Source organism: Anolis sagrei, chromosome 10, assembly GCF_037176765.1.
Source record: "Anolis sagrei isolate rAnoSag1 chromosome 10, rAnoSag1.mat, whole genome shotgun sequence".
NCBI classification, from domain to species: Eukaryota; Metazoa; Chordata; class Lepidosauria; order Squamata; family Dactyloidae; genus Anolis; species Anolis sagrei.
In genome coordinates this window covers 4,852,394-4,875,427 of record NC_090030.1, presented here as the reverse complement: position 1 = coordinate 4,875,427, position 23,034 = coordinate 4,852,394, and the positions used below count along the sequence as shown (strand labels likewise).

General features: G+C 44.2%; 1 protein-coding gene across 1 annotated transcript in view; it reads right to left on the bottom strand.

Moving 5' to 3' along the window:
- Window positions 1–264: 264 nt before the first annotated feature.
- KLHL4 (kelch like family member 4) overlaps window positions 265–23,034 on the bottom strand; it is a 73,150-nt gene continuing 50,380 nt past the window's right edge. Inside the window, exons 5-11 of the mRNA XM_060756396.2 lie at window positions 19,228–19,440; window positions 16,575–16,761; window positions 15,528–15,752; window positions 14,945–15,107; window positions 13,038–13,250; window positions 7,406–7,577; window positions 265–3,302 (exon numbers count right to left, since the gene is read on the bottom strand). Coding sequence (XP_060612379.2) covers window positions 3,243–3,302; window positions 7,406–7,577; window positions 13,038–13,250; window positions 14,945–15,107; window positions 15,528–15,752; window positions 16,575–16,761; window positions 19,228–19,440 — 1,233 coding nt within the window. The 3' untranslated portion in view covers window positions 265–3,242. The remainder of the gene's footprint in view (window positions 3,303–7,405; window positions 7,578–13,037; window positions 13,251–14,944; window positions 15,108–15,527; window positions 15,753–16,574; window positions 16,762–19,227; window positions 19,441–23,034) is intronic.

Here is a 23,034-nt window from a genome sequence, read left to right as displayed (position 1 = left end):
AGAAGGTGTGCCAAGCCAACCCTGACCAGGACCGCCGTCCACCTGGAAACCAATGTCCTCACTGCGGAAGAACATGTGGGTCAAGAATAGGTCTCCACAGCCACCTACGTATCCACCGCCAAGATATGTGGAGGTCCATCATCCTTGGGTAATTCTCGATTCACTTTTGACACGAAAAATAAATGATTGAGGCGTCTTTCTTTATGGAAATATGTACAGACAAAATAATAGAATGAGATCTACAGATAGGACTCCATACACCGCTGGATTTATATTTTACTTCTTTATTTCACATAGCATCCACATATTCCCACATCCATCTCCCAAAGTTAGGTTGCTTAGATCCTTTCTCTGCATTAATTTCAATATAGATTTATATTTTTATATTGTCTTATAATTGGCAACATCCAGGGTAAATTCCACTTGACAAGAAGGCAGAAAAGAGGGCTCCCTGCACTATTTGAACCTCTCTTGAAGGACAGGTCCTTCCTAGACATTGTTGTGCTCCATGACCTGTGCTCTTCTGTAGCCCCTGGTTTGTCCTCTGACTGCCTTGCTCCTCAATTTTGGGTCTTTTCATGGTTCCTAGATCACTAAAGACCAGTATTTATGTGCCAGGATCTATCCTAAAATCCTATCAGTCATATAGGAAAGGCAGTAGACAATCAAATCCACCCCAATTGACATGTATTCAGAAGAAGTCCACATACAGAACTGTTGGTCTCGGGATTTTTGCCTCCGTTGTCCAGACTTGATGCTTTGTTGTGAGATTTACAGGCTCCCAAGATGGCCACTGTGGGACTTCCACCAGAAACTTTGGCTTTTTGGGAGGGGGGGGGGAGGTAGAAAAACCCCAAGATTAGGACATGCGGAAAATCACTGCTGCAAATCACTGCAAAAATTCCGTTCTTTGTTCTGGCCAGAGAAAATGTGCCTCCACATGTTTCATGAAGTTTCTGGCACACAAACAATGTTTTTGCCTTCTACTTAAGTGTCACCTTCTTTTTAGGGACTGGCCAATCAGGAACAAACATCTAAAACCCAGGAACAAACCCAGATTTTTGATTGCAGGGATATACAGACATGTGAAGGTCCGCATATTTGGCTCAAAACCGCGATATTCCCTCAGCTGGAAATCTTGTGTTTTTTGCCTTTGGGCCGATTACTTCCATGTTTACAGGGAACGGCATCTGGACACTCTCCTATTTGCTGTGGAAGCTCTGGGATAAAGGTCCTGTCTGGATGGACCCTGAGTGTCATGCTGAAAATCACTCACTGGAGATGGGAACATCCAAATCAACAGAACAGGACTCTGCTGCTTGCAGCAGCTGCTACCCTATAAATGGTAAGTCAGGTTGGGAGATACTACTTAGTAGGCATGGACAGTCGCTCGAATAACTTGTTGCTCATAATAATTTTGTTAAAATTACCTTTTTGAAGTGATAGAAAAGCTTTTTAAAAAAACAGAAGTCCCTTTGCCCTTCCAAAGCTTTTTCTGGCACTTTTTGTTACGACTCAGGAATTGAGTTGGAAATTATTCAGCTTTTCCCCACTTCTGGTCCCTGGCCTAGGATCAAGCCACAAAAGCCAGTTTTAAACCAGAGAAGGAATGAATTTTTTGACCTTGGCTCAAGCTAGAGAAGCCAGTTTTAAAGCCAGAGAAGCTAGTTTTAAACCAGAGAAGGAAGGAATTTCCTCTGCTTGCTTTTCCCTGCTTCTGGTCCCTGGCTTCCGCTCAAGCCAAAGAAGCCAGTTTTAAACCAGAGAAGGAAGGAATTTCCTGGCCTCAGCTCAAGCCAGAGAAGCCAGTTTTAAACCAGAGAAGCCAGTTTTAAACCAGAGAAGGAAGGAATTTCCTGGCCTTGGCTCAAGCCAGAGAGGCCAGTTTTAAAGCCAGAGAAGCCAGTTTTAAACCAGAGAAGGAAGGAATTTCCTGGCCTTGGCTCAAGCCAGAGAGGCCAGTTTTAAACCAGAGAAGCCAGTTTTAAACCAGAGAAGGAAGGAATTTCCTGGCCTCGGCTCAAGCCAGAGAGGCCAGTTTTAAAGCCAGAGAAGCCAGTTTTAAACCAGAGAAGGAAGGAATTTCCTGGCCTTGGCTCAAGCCAAAGCCAGTTTCAAAGCTAGAGAAGCCAGTTTTAAACCAGAGATGGAAGGAATTTCCTGGCCTCATCTCAAGCCAGAGAAGCCAGTTTTAAAGCCAGAGAAGCCAATTTTAAACCAGAGAAGGAAGGAATTTCCTGGCCTCGGCTCAAGCCAGACAAGCCAGTTTTAAAGCCAGAGAAGCCAGATTTAAATCAGAGAAGGAAGGAATTTCCTCTGCTTGCCTTTCCATGCTTCTGGGGTAAAACAACTACTTTCAAAGTAAAAACCACCCAATAAAACAGAAAATAATACTTTCAAACCATTAATGAAAGGATTTGGAAGTCTCAGAAGTTTTGAAAAGTTTTGAATATTTTTTCTGTGAAAATTAGAATTGACTTTAGAATTGAACCACATCCAAAATGAGTTTTGAACCAAGCCTACTACTTAGTTATGCTAAGTACATGATACAGAATCAAGGGCAATAACATCTTTAAAAACACACAAATGTGCATTATTGGGGATTGGAAGTTTTGAGGCAGCCTGAGAACCCCCACATCACAGTGAGCAAAATGCAGTACGTACATCAGATGCAGCTCCTCAAAACTGATATGAAGCCCCCAGTTCCTATCTCATTGCATCTCCATGGATTCTACCACTCCTGGAGTCCTCCAAATAGAGTACATTCTTGTATTAACAACCCCTCCAAATAATGTTTCCCTTCCCCTTGACATTTCTGAGCCTGTTACACCTTTCTTCTCCATACCGAGTATTACTATACAAGACAAGCAATTAAATGCAAAAAGTACAGAATTCGTTGTATTATTACTGTTCTTGACACAGAAGTGGCTGTTCTTGACACTCTGACGACAATTTCGCTTTCTTTCTTTTTTTTCAAAGCACAGTGTGTACCCAGCTCTCCGCTATGAATGGAGGTTAATGTCACCGTGATGATTGAACATCTGTTGAGTTTGTCTTTGGAATGCAGGGGGGGGGGGGAAATGTTGTTTTCATGCGCGAGCTTCACATTGGTTCATCCGTTTCACGTCTCCATCTTTAATGAAAGCAGTGTGAATGGCTTTCAAGGATACATTTCCTCTGCTTATGCCGTGCTGCTTTTGTGGAGCTGTACTCATGTATTATTTCACACCTGAAAAGGTCTGTCATGGCAGCTTTACAACTACAACGCAGGTGCCGGCTCTTCCGATGTTGACTGGAACTTCCTATAAAGCACAGAAGATGTTTAGTTAATGCCCTGCAGCGTGTGGCTTGTCACTCTGAATGAATCAGGATAACAAGACGACTTTCCTCCTACTTTCCTTCTGAATAACCGTCTATCTCCTGCCAAAAGTACATGGAACAGTTTGTTCCATCCAGAATGTGGCAAGATCCTGATCTTACATCACTCAGGCTGTGTGCAACAGGAAGCTTTGTCATGTCACAATTGCTATTTTCCAATATATGATAGAATATGCTGATCTGGAAGCATCAGGTTGGTGATGGAAATAGCAACCTTCCAAGCCTCCACTAACTGTCTGTAAATGTGTATAATTGTTAGCCTGTATTGTATGTACATATTGTATGTACAAGACCGGGTTGTGGCGCAGCTGGTTGGGAGTCAGCTGCATTAAAGTCACTACTGAGTTCAAAGGCAGCCCAGCTATATAAATAAATTATTATTATTATTATTATTATTATTATTATTATTATTATTATTATCAAGGAAGGTGATGGTTATGTCAGGACTTTTGCTCCAGCTTATGGACCGGGTTGTGGCACAGCTGGTTGAGAGTCAGCTGCATTAAAATCACTACTGAGTTCAAAGCCAGCCCAGGTATATAAATAAAGTATGATTATTATAATTACTATTATTATTATATTAAGGAAGGTGATGGTTATGTCAGGCCTTTTGCTCTAGCTTATGGACCGGGGTGTGGCACAGCTGGTTGAGAGTCAGCTGCATTAAAATCACTACTGATTTCAAAGTAAGCCCAGGTATATAAATAAAATATGATTATTATTATTACTATTACTATTATTATTATTATTATTATTATTATTATTATTATTAAATTAAGGAAGGTGATGGTTATGTCAGGACTTTTGCTCCAGCTTATGGACCGGGTTGTGGCACAGCTGGTTGAAAGTCAGCTGCATTAAAATCAGTACTGACTAAAAGGTCATGAGTTCGAAGCCAGCCTGAGTCGGAGTAAGCTCCCAACCATTTGTCTAGCTTGCTGTCGACCTTTGCAGCCTGAAAGACAGTTGCATCTGTCAAGTAGGAAATTTAGGTGCTGCTTAATTTTTAATTTTGTTGTGCTGTTTACTCTGTATGTTTTGGTGATGTTGCTTGGAAACCGCCCTGAATCCCCCTCGGAGGGCTAGAGCGGTATATAAATAAAGTTTTATTTGTTGTTGTTGTTGTTGTTGTTGTTGTTATATTAAGGAAGGTGATGGTTATGTCAGGACTTTTGCTTCAGCTCATGGACTGGGTTGTGGCACAGCTGGTTAGGAGTCAGTTGCATTAAAATCACTACTAACCGAAAGGTCATGAGTTCGAAGCTATCCTGGGTCAGAGTAAACTCCCGGCCATTTGTCTAGCTTGCTGTCGACCTTTGCAGCCAGAAAGACAGTTGCATCTGTCAAGTAGGAAATTTAGGTACCCCTTATGCGGCGAGGCTAATTTAACTAATTTATGATGCCATAAAACTTTCCAGCAGCATGCAAAAGAATGAGGAAGTACTCCATCGGTGTCAGAAGTGGATGGTGATGCGACAGCTCCCCTGGTGGCCGGAATTCAAAAAGCATACCCTCATGAAACTGGAAAGTTAAATAGCCTCTGTGTGTCTGTCTATATATGTTGTGTGTCTATGACATTGAATGTTTGCCATGTATATGTGTATTGTGATCCGCCCTGAGTCCCCTGCAAGGTGAGAAGCCCGCTTTGAGAGTTTCTGTAACTGAGTTGGTGGGATTGTTGTTGTTTTTCTGTTGTTCTTTGTTTATAGATGTCTAGAAACAATAAGAGCAACTTTTTTTTTGTTTCCTTTACTACAGGTGCCTAGAGTTTTATATATAGCACTAACACCCTGCACTCTCCTAGAACAAAATATCAGACAGAATGAATGTCTGGCTAGACAGGGATTCCCAACCGATGGGATGTGGCCCACTGGTAGGTCGCAAAACCTAAAATAACGTCTGCAAGACATGCAGGGAAAATTGGTGCTGGGGGTGAGTACTGCCATTGGAGGAGAGGGAGAGAAGGACGGAAGGAGACATCAGAAGTCTGGCTTGGCCACGGTAGTCCACGCTCTGGTTACATCCCGTTTAGACTACTGCAACGCTCTCTACGTGGGGTTGCCTTTGAAGACAGCTCGGAAGCTCCAACTAGTCCAACGCTCGGCAACCATGATTTTAACACAAGCGGAGCGCAGGGAGCATACAACCCCCCTGTTGCGCCAAATCCACTGGCTACCGATCTGCTACCGGGCTCAATTCAAAGTGCTGGCGTTGGCCTTTAAAGCCCTAAACGGTTCCGGCCCAAGCTACCTATCCGACCGCATCTCTGCCTATGAACCCACCAGGACTTTGAGATCTTCCGGGGAGACCCTGCTCTCGATCCCGCCTGCTTCTCAAGCTCGGCTGGCGGGGACGAGAGATAGGGCCTTCTCAGTGGTGGCTCCTCGGCTGTGGAACGCCCTTCCTACGGACATTAGACTAGCACCATCTCTAATGGTATTCCGCAAAAAAGTGAAGACCTGGCTGTTTGAGCAGGCGTTCGAATAATTAGTGCAATGATTGGTTAATGAACACTGGAATGGAACAATGGATGACGAATCTGGAACATGTTTTTGATGATGAGACGACAGTGAATGGGTATTGTAGTAACTGTTTATTAATTGCGTAATGTGTTAGGTTGTTAACTGTTTCTATACTGTAGCACTGAATTTTTGCTGTTCGTATTTGTCGTGAACCGCTGTGAGTCGCCTTAGGGCTGAGAACAGCGGTATATAAGTAAGGTAAATAAAAATAAATAAATAAATAAATGTGTTGCTCTCACCAGCACTTTCTTGGCCTTGGTCTCCACATCTGCTTTTTGTAGTTTTTTCAATCACAGCCCCCTCCCCTTGTTTTTTGAACATGAGCATTTGTAGTTTAGGGAGTTTAAACCTTTAATAACACAGCCTAACAAAAAAAATCTTCGTGTCTTCATTTTTAGGCCTCTCCCTGGGGTTCTTTGGGGTGCTGATTCAGAAAATTGTATTGGATAGACCACATCAGCTCTAGATTATTAAATATGTTTTTCTGTGGGCCAGCAGACGGCAACTATTCGATGGCATGTGTTCTGTATCAGAAACTAGAGCTGATGTGGTCTATTCAATGCAATTTTCTGAATCAGCACTCCAAATAACCAAACTGAATCTAAACTTGACCAGATTCGTAACCTTTTTGGTACTAATGTTGGAGTGATTCTTAGCCAAAGTGGTCCCTGGTCAAAAAAAAGGTTGGGAATTACTGGGCTAGAAGAAGCATTAAGGAGTGGCGGATTCAGTGAACAGAACAGTTGTTGAATATAGTAGAGTTAGAAGTGGGACAACAATAAGGATCTTGGAGTCCTCGTGGACAACAAGTTAAACATGAGCCAACAATGTGATGTGGCGGCAAAAAAAGCCAATGGGATTTTGGCCTGCATCAAGAGGAGCATAGTGTCTAGATCTAAGGAAGTAATGCTACCCCTCTATTCTGCTTTGGTTAGACCACATCTGGAATATTGTGTCCAATTCTGGGCACCACAATTCAAGAGAGATATTGACAAGCTGGAATGTGTCCAGAGGAGGGCGACTAAAATGATCAAGGGTCTGGAGAACAAGCCCTATGAGGAGCGGCTTAGGGAACTGGGCATGTTTAGCCTGAAGAAGAGAAGGCTGAGAGGAGATATGATAGCCATGTATAAATATGTGAGAGGAAGCCACAGGGAGGAGGGAGCAAGCTTGTTTTCTGCTTCCTTGGAGACTAGGACGCAGAACAATGGCTTCAAACTACAAGAGAGGAGATTCCATCTGAACATGAGGAAGAACTTCCTGACTGTGAGAGCCGTTCAGCAGTGGAACTCTCTGCCCCGGAGTGTGGTGGAGGCTCCTTCTTTGGAAGCTTTTAAGCAGAGGCTGGATGGCCATCTGTCAGGGGTGATTTGAATGCAAGATTCCTGCTTCTTGGCAGAATGGGGTTGGACTGGATGGCCCATGAGGTCTCTTCCAACTCTTTGATTCTATGATTCTATGAGGAGTTTATTAAGAGAAGAGGGAACAAAACCAAAGGAAAGTACCTCTGTCCATTCGTTATTTTGGGCATCATAGGATTCCACGGTATCCAGGTAGGTGTGTCCATCGTAGCCTCCGACTGCATATAGCCTGTCTCCAAGAGGACAGACCCCTACAGCATCCCGAGGAACGCTCAATGGAGCTACAGTCGTCCAAGTGTCTGTCTTTGGATCATACCTGGAATATTTTGGACACAATGAACAAACATTAAGTGTTAAGACTCTAAAAAAACAACAGATTATATTGTTCTTAGTCATAGGCTATCACATGCAGCCGTGTATGATTGCCTTCCAAGTGTAGGATCTTGGTGGTGGGTCCGTAGGTGGCTGTAGAGACTATTCTTAGGATATCACTCTCAGGATAGTGGTCACCTTTCTTAAAGTAGTTTTTATGACCATTGAACTTGTTGACCGAAAGGTCACAGGTTCGAATCCGGGGAGCAGCGTGAGCTCCCGATGTTAGCCCCAGCTTCTGCCAACCTAGCAGTCCGAAAACATGCAAATGTGAGTAGATCAATAAGTACCGCTCCGGTGGGAAGGTAACAGCGCTCCATGAAGTCATGCTCACCACATGACCTTGGAGGTGTCTACGGACAACACTGGCTCTTCAGCTTAGAAATGGAGATGAGCACCACACCCCAGAGTTAGACATGACTGGACTTAACGTCAGGGGAAAACCTTTACCTTTTTACTATGACCATTGTTGGCAAAGAGTTCAACTGGATCCTGCCTACAAACACTTCCGTCAGGAATTATTTTTGGCGTGTGGTTAAGTGAAACAGTGGATATCAAATCCATGGATCCGGAGGTCATATTAAACTGATTCTTGCTCTTTTTGGGACCTCGTCACACTAGATCATGGATCCACTTCAAATCTGGTTGCTGCCTCTTGCAGGATTCTGGAGTTTGTAGTTTAGAGAGTTTAGGCTTTTATACTGCTCTGCTAGACAAGTCTTGGGCCTCACTAAACTACAAACCCCAGAATTCTGCAGGAGGCAGCAACCGGATTTAAAGTAGATCCATTCTCGAGTGCAGTGGTTCCCAACCTTTGGTCCGTGGACCACCAGTGGCCCGTAAGAACGAAAATATGGTCCGTGGCTTCAGTATTACTACACCACTGCCTCGAAACCACGTAGAAAAACCCTCTTATAGTGCTGAGACAACGGGAATGTTGGGACAGGAGAGCCTGACTACCCATGAAAGATTACTACTACCATATCAACAATGCATTATTAAATATGTTTGGGTTTTTTTGTGGACAAGCAAATGGTGACTAATGGATGTCATATGTTCTATATCAGAAACCAGAGCTGATGTGGTCTATCCAATTCAGTTTTCTGAATCAGCATCCCAAATAACCAAACCAAATCTAAAGTTGACCAAAAACCGATTCGTAGCACCTCCCATGCCTGGAGTTGAGCGCAGCCTCCAGATGCCAAAAAAGAGGGAAGCCTTTATCTCTGTCTGTGTATTGTCTGTCTTTGTTGTTAGTTGTATAACGACATTGAATGTTTGCCATATACATGTTTGTTAATCTGCTCTGGGGGTCCTTGGTGGCACAGTGGGTTAAACTGCTGAGCTGCTGAACTTGCTGACCGAAAGGTTGCAGGTTCGAATCTGGGGAATGGGGTGAGCTCCTGCTGTTAGCCCCAGCTTCTGCCAACCTAGCAGTTTGAAAACATGCAAATGTGAGTAGATCAATAGGTACCGCTCCAGCAGGAAGGTAACAGCACTCCATGCAGTCATGCTGGCCACATGACCTTGGAGGTGTTTATGGAAAACGCCAGCTCTTTGGCTTAGAAATCGGACACAACAACTAATAATAATAATAAATAAAACTTTGTTTATACCCCGCTACCATCTCCCCAAGGGACTCGGTGCGGCTTACATGAGGCCGAGCCCACAATACATCAGTAAAAACAATAACAACAGTAATACAAATCAATACATAACTCATAATAAAAAATAAGTAGTAAACATTAACAATAACACGACGTTTAAAAACCTATGGCTGGGCCAAATGTAATAATTAAAAATTTAAAAATAATGCTTAGCATGACCAGATGGGATAGAAAATTTTCGGAGAGAGAAGGGGGGTACAGACAATCCTAGATCACTAATAAAGTGCATTTACGGACATATTGCTGGGAATTTCCTTATTCTGGGAAGGCACACTGGAACAACCATGTTTTCAGGCTCCTCCTAAAGACTGCCATAGTTGGGGCATGCCTGATGTCCTTGGGGAGTGAGTTCCAGAGTCGAGGGGCCACCACCAAGAAGGCCCTTTCCCTCGTCCCTGCCAATCGCGCCTGCGATGGAGGCGGGAGCATGAGCAGGGCCTCTCCAGATGATCAAAGAGATCGTGTGGGTTCGTACACGGAAATACGGTCACGCAGGTAGGCGGTTCCCAAACCGTTTAGGGCTTTGTAGGTAAGAACCTGCACCTTGAATAGAGACCAGAAAATGAACTGGACAACAATGTGATGTGGCGGCAAAAAAAGCCAATGGGATTTTGGCCTGCATCAATAGGAGCATAGTGTCTAGATCTAAGGAAATAATGCTACCCCTCTATTCTGCTTTGGTTAGAGCACATCTGGAATATTGTGTCCAGTTCTGGGCACCACAATTCAAGAGAGATATTGACAAGCTGGAATGTGTCCAGAGGAGGGCAACTCAAATGATCAAGGGTCTGGAGAACAAGCCCTATGAGGAGCGGCTTAGGGAACTGGGCATGTTTAGCCTGAAGAAGAGAAGGATGAGAGGAGATATGATAGCCATGTATAAATATGTGAGAGGAAGCCACAGGGAGGAGGGAGCAAGCTTGTTTTCTGCCTCCTTGGAGACTAGGACGCGGAACAATGGCTTCAAACTACAAGAGAGGAGATTCCATCTGAACATTAGGAAGAATTTCCTGACTGTGAGAGCCATTCAGCAGTGGAACTCTCTGCCCCAGAGTGTGGTGGAGGCTCCTTCTTTGGAAGCTTTTAAGCAGAGCTGGATGGCCATTTGTCAGGGGTGATTTGAATGCAATATTCCTGCTTCTTGGCAAGGGGTTGGACTGGATGGCCCATGAGGTCTCTTCCAACTCTTTGATTCTATGATTCAGGGGAAAACCTTTATCTTTGCCTAACCCTTTTGGTACTAATGTTGGAGAGTGGTCCCTGGTCAAGTTGTCATTGGTTAAAAAAAAAAAGATTGGGAACCACTGCTCTAATGTGATGAGGTCCTCAGATGTCTTTGCCCTGAAGCCAAATGGTTTTGCCTTCATTCCAATTTGGTCCTGGAGAAAACAACATTTCTTGTCTGGCTAGAAAGCAATGCATGACACTTTGGGAACAGAAAGTGACTGAGATAGCATAAGAGAGTATGAGTGATGTTCAGTGCTTCCAAAGCTGAAGGATGGAAGTTCCTTTAAGGAAACGTTGATTCAGCTTTGTTCCGAGTACAGAGCAAAAACTGGGGCATCCGATACCTCCTTGTTTGGCCACTAGAGAGCCCTCCAGGCTCACCTTCTGGGTCTGCCTTTGATGGTCCCTCACATTGTGCGCTGAAAAATCACAAATATGCTGTGCATTCCGAATAGCCATGAAGCATGAAGTGCTAATATTATGAAAGTCAAGTAGCCGTTTCCAAATATTTTCCCACTTGAAGGATTTCAAATAATTGCACGACCAAAAGCAAGGCATTTCTAGTATTGTCACTATAGTTCTAAGTAATGTTTTGGACTGCGTACCACTTAAAACGTGTTAAGTCAATCGCTTGCCTTTGTAACAAACTAACTTATGAGCAATTTCAATGTAGGAGCCTCCGAAAGACATCTTGAATATGAGAATTGATAATTTACCCATTGTTAGATGGCAAGAACACACGTGTGTTCATGTGTTATATATATGCACATAGAGGTAACATACAAAAGGACTAGATATGATTTCATTAATTGTAACTTTGGCCCCATCGATACTGCATTATATGGTCAGTATAGGTTCATATAATACAATCAAATGCATTTAAGCTGCATTATATGAGTCTTCACCAGGCATGGGCAAACTTAGGCCCTCCAGGTGTTTTGGACTTCAACCCCCATCATTCCTAACAGCCTCGGGGCCCTTCCTTTCCCCCCTCAACCACTTAAGTGTTGGTTATGGGCCCAACACTCACCTTAACATTGGTTATGGGCCCAGCACTCAGCTTAGTATTGGTTAAGGGCCCAGCACTCAGCTTAGCATTGGTTATGGGCCCAGCACTCAGCTTAGCAATGGTTATGGACCCAGCACTCAGCTTAACATTGGTTATGGGTCCAGCACTCAGCTTAACATTGGTTATGGGCCCAGCACTCAGCTTAGCAATGGTTATAGGCCCAGCACTCAGCTTAACTTTGGTTATGGGCCCAGCACTCAGTTTAACATTGGTTATGGGCCCAGCACTCAGCTTAATATTGGTTATGGGCCCAGCACTCAGCTTAACATTGGTTATGGGCCCAGCACTCAGCTTAACATTGGTTATGGGCCCAGCACTCAGTTTAACATTGGTTATGGGCCCAGCACTCAGCTTAATATTGGTTATGGGCCCAGCACTCAGCTTAACATTGGTTATGGGCCCAACACTCATCTTAACATTGGTTATGGGCGCAACACTCAGCTTAACATTGGTTATGGGCCCAGCATTCAGTTTAACATTGGTTATGGGCCCAGCACTCAGCTTAACATCGGTTATAGGCCCAGCACTCAGCTTAATATTGGTTATGGGCCCAGCACTCAGCTTGACATTGTTATGGGCCCACACTCAGCTTAACATTGTTTATGGGCCCATCACTCAGTTTAACATTGGTTATGGGCCCGGCACTCAACTTAACATTGGTTATGGGCCCAGCACTCAGTTTAACATTGGTTATGGGCCCAGCACTCAGCTTAACATTGGTTATGGGCCCAGCAATCAGCTTAACATTGATTATGGGCCCAGCACTCAGCTTAACATTGATTATGGGCCCAGCACTTTGCCTAAGCATCTGAGGGGGAAAAGGAAGGAACCTGGGGCTGTTAGGAATGGTGGGAGTTGAAGTCCAAAACACCTGGAGGGCCCAAGTTTGCCCATGCCTGGTCTACATTCACCATTAGATGGGAACAAATTCACAGTATAACATCTTTGTTGGTTTGACCTTCCATTTTTGGAGGCTATCAAATTGGATCTTTGATTATTTTTAATTAAGAATATTTTTTTAAAAAAAACATGCAATTAGAATCCTATTGATGGCTCATGCTCATGTAACCTGGGACTAATGCAATTGCATGTCCTTTTGCAAACATTATAGAAGCCAGTATACAGAAGGCAGCTTCAATGATCTGGAGATTGCAAGCATCTAACTCAGGGGTTCTCAACCTGTAGGTCCTTGGGTGTTTTGTCCGACAACTCCCAGAAATCCCAGCCAGTTTAATGGCGCTCCATGCAGTCATGCCAGTGGCCACATGACCTTGGAGGTGTCTACAGACAATGCTTAGAAATGGAGATGAGCACCAACCCCTAGAGTTGAACATGACTGGACTTAATGTCAGGGGACAACCTTTACCTTTACCTAGGATTTCTGGGAGTTGAAGGGCAAAATATCCGGGGACCATTTATCTAATTCCTTTATTATCCATACCTTTCCACACAATCCGAAAGACGAGAGCAGTGGTTAGAAGCAGGTGCGTCGTGACCTCCCACCACATACAGAAACCCATTGTAGGTTGCAACGCCAACGCCTCCCCGTCGCTTCGACATCGGGGCACATATGCTCCATTTGTTTGTGTGAGGATCAAAACACTCCATGGATTTTAAGCAAGAGCTGCCATCTCGCCCACCGACTGCATACAACCTGGAGTAGCCAACAGGAAAACAACTGGGTTAAATGTGCTAGAGCAGGATGTCCCACCAAAACAAACTTTTTGCCGTTTAATAACCCTTTCCTGTGATTTTATGACAGAACCAATTAGGGAATGAGATTTACAACCCAGGAACAAGAACCACGTTGCATAATGTAATCAGTCTCTTGAAGTCTTCATCTCATCTCTCCAAAGATTCCTAGTCGTGAAGCTAGATGTAAGAACCCAGACTCTGATGTTATGTTTCTGTACTAAGTGTTTCTCTTTACTTAAATTAATCTTCCATATTCCAAGCACGACTTCCCAGTAGTACTGAACAGGAGGAGCAAATATAACTTGGTGGGGTTGATACGAGGGGCTGCTGATAAGTCTTTGGCTTTACCTGGAAAGAAAGGAGATAGGAAGATAAAACTTTACATTTATTCCACATACTCTCCACTGATATCAACACACTTCTTACATCGGCATTCCAAGTTCTGTAAGCCTTGCAAAAAGAAGGATCTTGGTTGTGCCTCAAACCAACAATCCGTAGCAGCCAAGGAATCAGAAATGGTGTGAAATTTGGTACCCTTGAGATGTTTCTTCAGGTTTGGAAACAGATGATAGTCAGAGGGAGCTAGATCCAGTGAATAAGGTGGGTGGTTAACCAGCTGGAAGCCTAGCTCCACCAGTTTTGTCATGGTTGCTTGTGCAATATGAGTGGAGGTGTTGTCTTGCAGGACAACACCTTTTGGGCTTCAGAGATACCTTCAAATGTTCCAAAAGTTCAGTGTAATACCTTGCATTGATGGTGGAACCATTTTGAAGGTAGTCCACTAGCAGTACAGTCTCCTTATCCCAGAACACAGACGCCATCACCTTAGTGGCTGATTTTTGCACCCTGAACTTCTTTGGACGAGGAGAACCATTGTGCCTCCATTCTTTTGACTGCTCCATGGTATCACAGTGATACAGATAAATCCAGGTCTCATCCATAGTGACCAGTCGATCCAGGAAGTTCTTATCAGTCTGGAAAAGTTGAGAAATGGACCAAGAAGTTTTCACTCACACGTTTTTCTGAGCTGTTGTCAAACATTTGGGGACCCACTTTGCAGAGAGCTTCTTCATGTTAGAATGTTTGTGGATAATGACACACACACGTTCACGAGAAATCCCCATGAAATCTGCTATTCCTTTAGATGAAATTTGACGATTCTCCAATATGAGGTTGTGCACAGCATCGACGATCTCCAGAACAACAACCACTCTCGGTCATCCAGGATGTTCCTCATCATTAGTGCTGAAGTGGCCTGTTTAAAATTTGGAAACCCAGTTCTTAACTGTAGAATATGAAGGTCATTGATCCCCCAATGTCTGCAACATATCACCATGAATATCCTTCATGGACTTTCCTTGCAGAAACAAGAATTTTATCACTCCTCTGCCCTCATTTGCTGTGAATATCACCTTAGACTCTGCCATTTTGTTTTCCCGTGTGCCTAGATCACTGTTGCCATAAGCTACAAACACAAAATTTTGAAAACATATATTGGACACATAAGGCTTTCATGTGATGAAACATTGGTTACCATAGAAACAAAACAAAAACACAAAGCCAAAGACTTATCAGCAGCCCCTCGTACATGTGTATTTATGTATATGTTTCCAGGCAAGTGTGTGAAAGAGAGGATAATTCAGTTGTACATACTTGCTGTTGAGTGCTGCAACCCCCACGGTGCTCCTAGGGGTTGCCATGCTGGCTACATAATTCCACTGCCGAGCCTGAGGATCCCATCTCTCAACTGTATTGAGGTAGCTCCAGCCATCGTGGCCTCCCACTGCATACATCGGTCCTTCAAGCATTGCTACACCTGAGGACAAGAGAGTGGAAGTAATTCTGGAACTATAAAACAGCTGAAGGTGAAAAGGATGGGGCCTGAGGCTGTTAGAAATGGTGGGAGTTGAAGTCCAAAACACCTGGAGGGCCCAAGTTTGTCCATGTCTGCTCTAACATCTGCATGACTGATGGATCTCCGTGCTGCAAATGAACCTATTGAATTTGGTGAGTTTGCAAGGACTGACTAAATTGGCACTTCCCTTTAAAATTCAAATATCCAAGAGAGGCAAACTGACAAATTCACCCATCTCTCAGCTTGTCAAATTGGCAATTGAGATTTGTCGTCTTTGGGATTTGGGGGATTTTAATTCTGAGGCTCCTTTCTCTTTTTAACAGCTGACATTTCCAGCGTGTCATTACCGACTGGCTGTTTCGAACCGCCTGTCATCTTTACCTAATCCGTGCCTGTGAGTTGACATTGGAGGCATCACAGTCCAGGCTTTGGTGATTGGATTGAAACATTCGACTGTATTGGAAGTTTTCAAGCCGTCCCTTCCGCCCACGATGTAGATCTTGTTGTCAATCACAGCCACTCCAAACTGGAGCCGCCTCCCATTCATGGTTCCAATCTGTATCCAGCTGTTTGTCCTCAAATCGTATTTCTCAATAGTTGTGGTGCCTGTTGAAATGAGAGACAGTAAATTGGATGGCGTACTATTGCTTTCTGAGGCATGTTGAATGAGATTTAATTGAGTCTCTGGAGCGTTCGAGGATCTGGGTGGTGCAAAAAGCCCACAGGCTATAATTTGCTAGTCAACATCCTATGAGTGAGAACCACACACAAAAAAAAAACTTTCTCAATTCTGCAGTTATGTGTAACACGGTAACTACCATTAAGACCAGCCTGATATGGAACCATATGGGAAATTCTCTGATCCAAGGAATATTGAACTCTTCAAGCAATCGTATGTGTAGTGGCATCTAAATTATGGATGTTTTTCAGCCATCACACAGGCAGGGGTTGGGTGTGACAGATAATTAATAACATGCTTCACTTCATTAAACTATGAAAATGCTACTTCTATATAAATAAAAATGTAATGTTCCTTTGTAGGAGTAACATAACTCAAAAACCACTGCGCGAATTGACACCAAATTTGGACACAAGTCACATATCAGGCCAATGAGTGACCATCACTCAAAAAAACCACTGAAAAACACAGTGGAAGAGACTTAAAAGGCCAGAAAACAAAAAATACACTACAACTCATGTGCAAAATAATATATATGTGTGTGTGTGAGAGTGCAAACACACATATACACAAATATATACACATATATATACACACAAAACACATATGCACAGACTGGGCCACAGCAACACATGGCAAGGGGCGGCTAGTTGAAAATAAAAGAATATCCAACATCACATGAATTCTGGAGCCCCGTTTCATTTATTTATTGTGACTTAAGCTTTCATGGACCACACGGTGCTTCTTACCTTTGGTGGCATCCATGCCTCCCACAGCATAAAGAGAGCCAACGGTGGACTTCCTAGGCTTGGTGCGAGGGCTTTGCAGCATCGACCTCCTTTCTGGGAGCAGGTGATATTTCATGGCTTCCATGAGAAGCTTCTGGCACTCAAGGTCGTCCGTAAACATAGGGCTGTTTTCCAGATCTGCCAAGAGCTAAAACAGGCAATGTTTTGCTGTTCATACTGAAAGAAGCATGCTATCTTTGCACCTCATCACATTGACTTATTTCCCTATCCAAAATAGAGTTGTGCACGGAACTATTTTCCTTAGTTTCATCTGTTCTTTTGTTTCTTTTGTTACCTTCAGGAACATGTAACGGGAAGTTCCTTTCCAGTAAGAAATTCAGCTCAAGACGAAAACAAGCGGGAGTCAATCCTGGCTCCTCACCTGCTTTTTGTGAGCACATGGTGCTCTAAGCATCTTTGCCTTGGAAAGAGTGTGTGCGTGCATGCACGCGTGTGCATGCCATGCAGGCCCAGAAATTTAACCCAAATTAAACAAAACAATATGAAGTAAGTAAGGGAAGACCAAACATCTATTGGCTATTACAAAATGCAGTATACAGCACTAAAGTAGTAAATTCCAAAATGTGTTCAATTAATCCACTTCTGAAGTGTAGTGTGACATCCAATGCACAAATCTTGATGGTGATGTGATAACCTAACTGAAGTATTTCAGGATATAGACATATTGCAATGGTATTTGGCACCCTGGCATTAAAATTGAACTTAACATCAAATGGATAGACTTTCTCCATAGACATGCAGGAACAGCATCAACACTCCTTTGTTCACTTAGGACAGTGTTTCTCAACCTGTAGGTCCCCAGATGTTTTTGGCCTTCAACTCCCAGGAATCCTAACAGCTGGTGAACTGGCTGGGATTTCTAGGATTTCTGGGATTTCTGCGCCGGGAGCTCGACAGGGGGAGTGTGTCCCTGTTGGTGCTGCTTGACCTCTCAGCGGCCTTCGATACCGTCGACCACGGTATCCTTCTGGGACGTCTCGCAGGGATGGGTCTTGGAGGTACTGTTTTGCAGTGGCTCCGGTCATTCCTGGAGGGTCGATCTTAGAAGGTGTTGTTGGGGGACACCTGTTCAACCCCACAACCATTGTCTTGTGGGGTTCCTCAGGGCTCAATATTGTCTCCCATGTTGTTTAACATCTACATGAAGCCGCTGGGGGAGATCATCCGGAGTTTCGGGGTACGGTGTCATCTGTACGCGGATGATGTCCAACTCTGTCACTCCTTTCCACCTGCTACTAAGGAGGCTGTCCAGGTCCTGAACCGGTGCCTGGCCGCTGTGACGGTCTGGATGAGGGCGAACAAATTGAAATTGAATCCAGACAAGACAGAGGTACTCCTGGTCAGTCGCAAGGCCGAACAGGGCATAGGGTTACAGCCTGTGTTGGATGGGGCCGCACTCCCCCTGAAGACGCAGGTTCGCAGCTTGGGTGTGACCCTGGACTCATCGCTGAGCCTGGAACCCCAGGTTTCGGCGGTGACCAGGGGAGCATTCACACAGCTAAAGCTTGTGCGCCAGCTGCGCCCATACCTTGGGAAGTCTGACTTGGCCACGGTAGTCCACGCTCTGGTTACATCCCGTTTAGACTACTGCAACGCTCTCTACGTGGGGTTGCCTTTGAAGACAGCTCGGAAGCTCCAACTAGTCCAACGCTCGGCAGCCATGATTTTAACAGGAGCGGAGCGCAGGGAGCATACAACCCCCCTGTTGCGCCAACTCCACTGGCTACCGATCTGCTACCGGGCTGAATTCAAAGTGCTGGCGTTGGCCTTTAAAGCCCTAAATGGTTCCGGCCCAAGCTACCTATCTGACCGCATCTCTGCCTATGAACCCACCAGGAGTTTGAGATCTTCCGGGGAGACCCTGCTCTCGATCCCGCTTGCTTCTCAAGCTCGTCTGGCGGGGACGAGAGATAGGGCCTTCTCGGTGGTGGCTCCTCGGCTGTGGAACGCCCTTCCTACGGACATTAGACTAGCACCATCTCTAATGGTATTCCGCAAAAAGGTGAAGACCCGGATGTTTGTGCAGGCGTTTGAGTAATTTAGTGCAATCTGGTAATGGAACATAGGAATGGAACAATGGACGACGAACCTGGACTACGCTTGGATGATGAGAAGATTGGGTACGGTTGTTTTTTGTAATAATTGTGCATTGTAATTGCTTATTGGTAATTTATGGATAATGTGTTAAGTCAATTGTTATATGTTGTATGGAACCACTGCTGTTTCTACTGTTTTTACTGTTTGTGAACTGCCGTGAGTCGCCTTCGGGCTTGAGATACAGCGGTATAGAAGCAAAGTAAATAAATAAATAAATAAATAAACTACAACTCACATATGTCAAGGTCTATTTTCCCCCAAAGATGGAGAAAAATTGGAATGATGTAAGATAGTTCCCTCCGGTTTCCCCCACTTTCCCCCTGACTGCCTGATGAGGTCCTAAGAGAGAAACAGGAGTGGTGATACTATTCAGCGTGAAGTCATTTGGAGCTGTCTGCATACTCTTTCATGTCAATCTGGATGGATGGCTTTCTCCCCATAATCATCCCCATGCCCCCAATGCATCACCTCCCCATTGCACAAACAGAGGCCCTACCTGTGGGGAGAGGAGGGGCAGCCTTATGTAAGACAGCAACATGCCAAGATCCCGTTGCCTGTTGTGCAAGTCATGCCGGACCCACATCATCAGCGCCTTGAATATGGACTCCTCATCTGGGACGTTGATGTCATCGCTGGACAAGAGTTTGGCGATTTCACAGGCAGGCAGCAAGAGAAACTCCTGGTTTTTTATTACTTCGGTGAAGTGTTCCTAAGGAGGAAATAAAAACAGCTTGAACTTCCGAAGGAGGAAGTTAAAAACCATTTGCATTTTATAGCACTTTTTATACAACTAGAGCTCAGTGTCTGGTGAGCATGACATTAGCATAAATGTATTAAGATGCACAATGCTGTGATGGAATACACTTAACTTGCACTGAAGTCTGGAACTGGACACCTAGGGAAAAGTTTCTGATGTTGCAATCGTGGAATAAATCTGCACCTACAGTGTACTTACTTACTTAGGCGATCCTTCAGTGTCCGAGTAGGATAGTCTTCCAAGGTTAGTGTTCTGGCGGTGGGTCCGTAGGTGACTGTGAAGCCCTATTCTTGACCTGCATCTTCTCCCACAGTGAGGGCATCGGTTTCCAGGTGGAAGACGGTCCCAGTTGGAGTTGGCTTGACGCGCCTTCCTCTTGGCACATTTCTCTCTTTCGCCCTCCATTCGTGCCTCTTCAAATTCTACAGCACTGCTGGTCACAGCTGACCTCCAGCTGGAACTCTCAAGGGCCAGGGCTTCCCAGTTCTCAGTATCTATGCCAGAGTTTTTAAGGTTGGCTTTGATCCCATCTTTAAAACTCTTTTCCTGTCCACCAACATTCCATTTTCTGTTCTTGAGTTCGGAGTAGAGCATCCGGACAACATGGGCATCCAGACAACATGCCCGATCCAGTGGACACGTTGATGGCGGAGGACCATCGCTTCAATGCTGGTGGTCTTTGCTTCTTCCAGCACGCTGACGTTTCCCCGCTTGTCTTCCCAAGAGATTTGCAGGATTTTCCAGAGGCAGCACTGATGGAATCGTTCCAGGAGTTGCATGTGACATCTGTAGACAGTCCATGTCTCGCCGGCATATAGCGGCATATAGCTATATGCTATCTACAGTGTACAATCAACACAGTTTGGCCCCAATGTTATGGAATAATGGTGTTTGTAATTTGGTGAGACGCCAATTTACACTATTTGGTAGAGAAGGATAAAAACCTTGCAAAACAACGACTTCCATGATTCTGTAGCATTGAGCCATGGCAATTAAAGTGGTGTCGAACTGCATTCATTCTACAGTGTAGATGCACCCCAAGAGAGCCATTTCAGTAGGAATGATCTACTGTATCAAGTAATAGTATTGGCCCCTCCAAACCCTCTTTGTATTTAAACAACTTAAAATGACATTTCTTCCAATCCTGGGACACAAAGGAAGTTTTTGTTTGGGAATGTTTGCAAACAATGTACAATATTTCCCTGCAGTGTGTAGCCATAGGTGGTTATTATATGTGCTATACACTATTTTCGAATTATGGTGGCGCACTGGTGACAGTGAGTCTGAACAGCTTTGCCCAGCATTCAAAGTAAACAATACAGGAATGTCCCTTGGTTTCTATTACCACCTGTAAATTTCCTACTCTGTGTGCCCTACCAGAAAAATGTACCCATACTTAAGGGCATTTTTAAAATCCTTATTTTGGGAACAATCTCTTGCGTGTTGTGGTTGCATAATACCCCTGTGCCCGGGAAAAAAATTAATTGACAGAGCAAATGTGTCATGTCAAATTTTCTGTTGACAAATCAGGATGGAAACTGGTGAGTCATATCTATGTATGAGTAAGGCATGTAGTCAGGAGGCAGGAAAAATTAGAATTTCCCTTTCAGATGCAATTTTAATCCAAGTCAAAGAAGAACTTGAAGATCATGCCCTCAAAACAAGAAGTGGAGATTTGCAAACCTCCACAACACTCAATGAAGCTCCTATAGATTTAATGTATTGTCAAATGCTTTCATGGCTGGAATCATTAAGTTCTTGTGGGTTTTTTTCGGGCTATATGGCCATGTTCTAGAGGCATTTCTCCTGACGTTTCGCCTGCATCTATGGCAAGCATCCTCAGAGGTGAGACCTCACCTCTGAGGATGCTTGTCATAGATGCAGGCGAAACGTCAGGAGAAATGCCTCTAGAACATGGCCATATAGCCCGAAAAACCCCACAAGAACTCCTATGGATTATTATCAGAGGCCACGATAGCACAGCGGGTTACAATAACAACAACACTTTATTTATATTTCTCCCTATCTCCCCAAGGGGACTCAGGGCAGATCACAGTACACATACATGGCAAACATTCAATGCCGTTTTGGATAGATAATGCTGAGACAGACAGAACAGAAAGGAGGTATGTTGTGTTGACGTCCAGCTTTTTGGAGCCTTGAAGGTTGTGCTCAAATCCAACTACGGGGAAGTGCTATCGTTCCACCTCTATGACAAAGAGCCATCAGGACTTCCTCCTTCCTTTTGGTTGCCAAGCACTTTCTGGTTTTTTCTTTTCTTTATAGTGTTGTAAAATACCTCCCCTGTTTGTTTTAGTGGTACCTAATTTCTCTAATAACAGCTCAAGCTGTTTTCAAACTGCTTAGGTCAACAGTAAGCTGGGCTGACAGTCGGAAGCTCACACCAACCCGGGACTTCAAACTGGTAACCTTATCATTGCTGTTGATTTACCAGCTGTGCTAAAGCTTGGCCCTAAACCGCCAGCTGCAGAAAATCTTGCAGACCAGGTTGGCAGTTCAAAGCAGCGGATTAGGGTGAGCTCCCACTGTCAGCCCTAGCTTCTGCCTCCCTAGCAGTTAGAAAACAGTAATGTGAGTAGATCCATAGGTACCACTTTGATGGGGAGGCAAAAAGTGCCAATGAAGACATGTCGGCAATTTGATCAGAATGGTGTCCACGGACAAACAGGCTCCTTGGCCTGGAAAATGGAACAACAGCACCTCCACATGGCCAGAGTTGAGCACAGCCTCCAGATGCCAAAGATGGAAAAGAGGGAAGCCTTTACCTCTGCTTGTGTACTGTCTGTCTTTGTTGTAAATTGTATAACGGCATTGGATGTTTGCTATATACATGTTCGTTAATCTGCTCTGGGGGAACTTGGTGGCACAGTGGGTTAAACTGCTGAACTGCTGAACTTGCTGACCAAAAGGTTGGCATTTCGAATCCGGGGAGTGGAGTGAGCTCCTGCTGTTAGGCCCAGCTTCTGCCAACCTAGCAGTTCGAAAACATGAAAATGTGAGTAAATCAAGAAGGTACCACTTCTGTGGGAAAGTAATGGCGCTCCATGCAGTCATGCTGGCCACATTATCTTGGAGGTGTCCACGGACAATGCCGACTCATCGGCTGAGAAATGGAGATGAGCACCAACCCCCAGACTGGACTCAATATCAGGGAAAACCTTTACTTTTACTAATTTGCTCTGAGTCCCCTTGGGGAGATAGAGTGGAATATAAATAAAGCATATTACTATTATATTATTTCTGCCAGCATTTCTAGGAAAATAGCAGACTACAACCTTAATCGATGCAGAGGTTGTGTGAATTGATTTTAAAAGCCTTGGACAGAGTTCTAATTTAATAAGATAGTGTATTTTATTTAATGGGAGCTTTAATGCTAGCACTTTTCCTACTTCTTGAATAATACAAATCAAAGGACACATGCTCATAATTTGAAAACAAAGCACATCTTGGCTTGTTTACTTCGAAATATATTTTCTCGTGTACACACCCATGCCTAAATTAATCAACACGTTAATCAATAAGTAC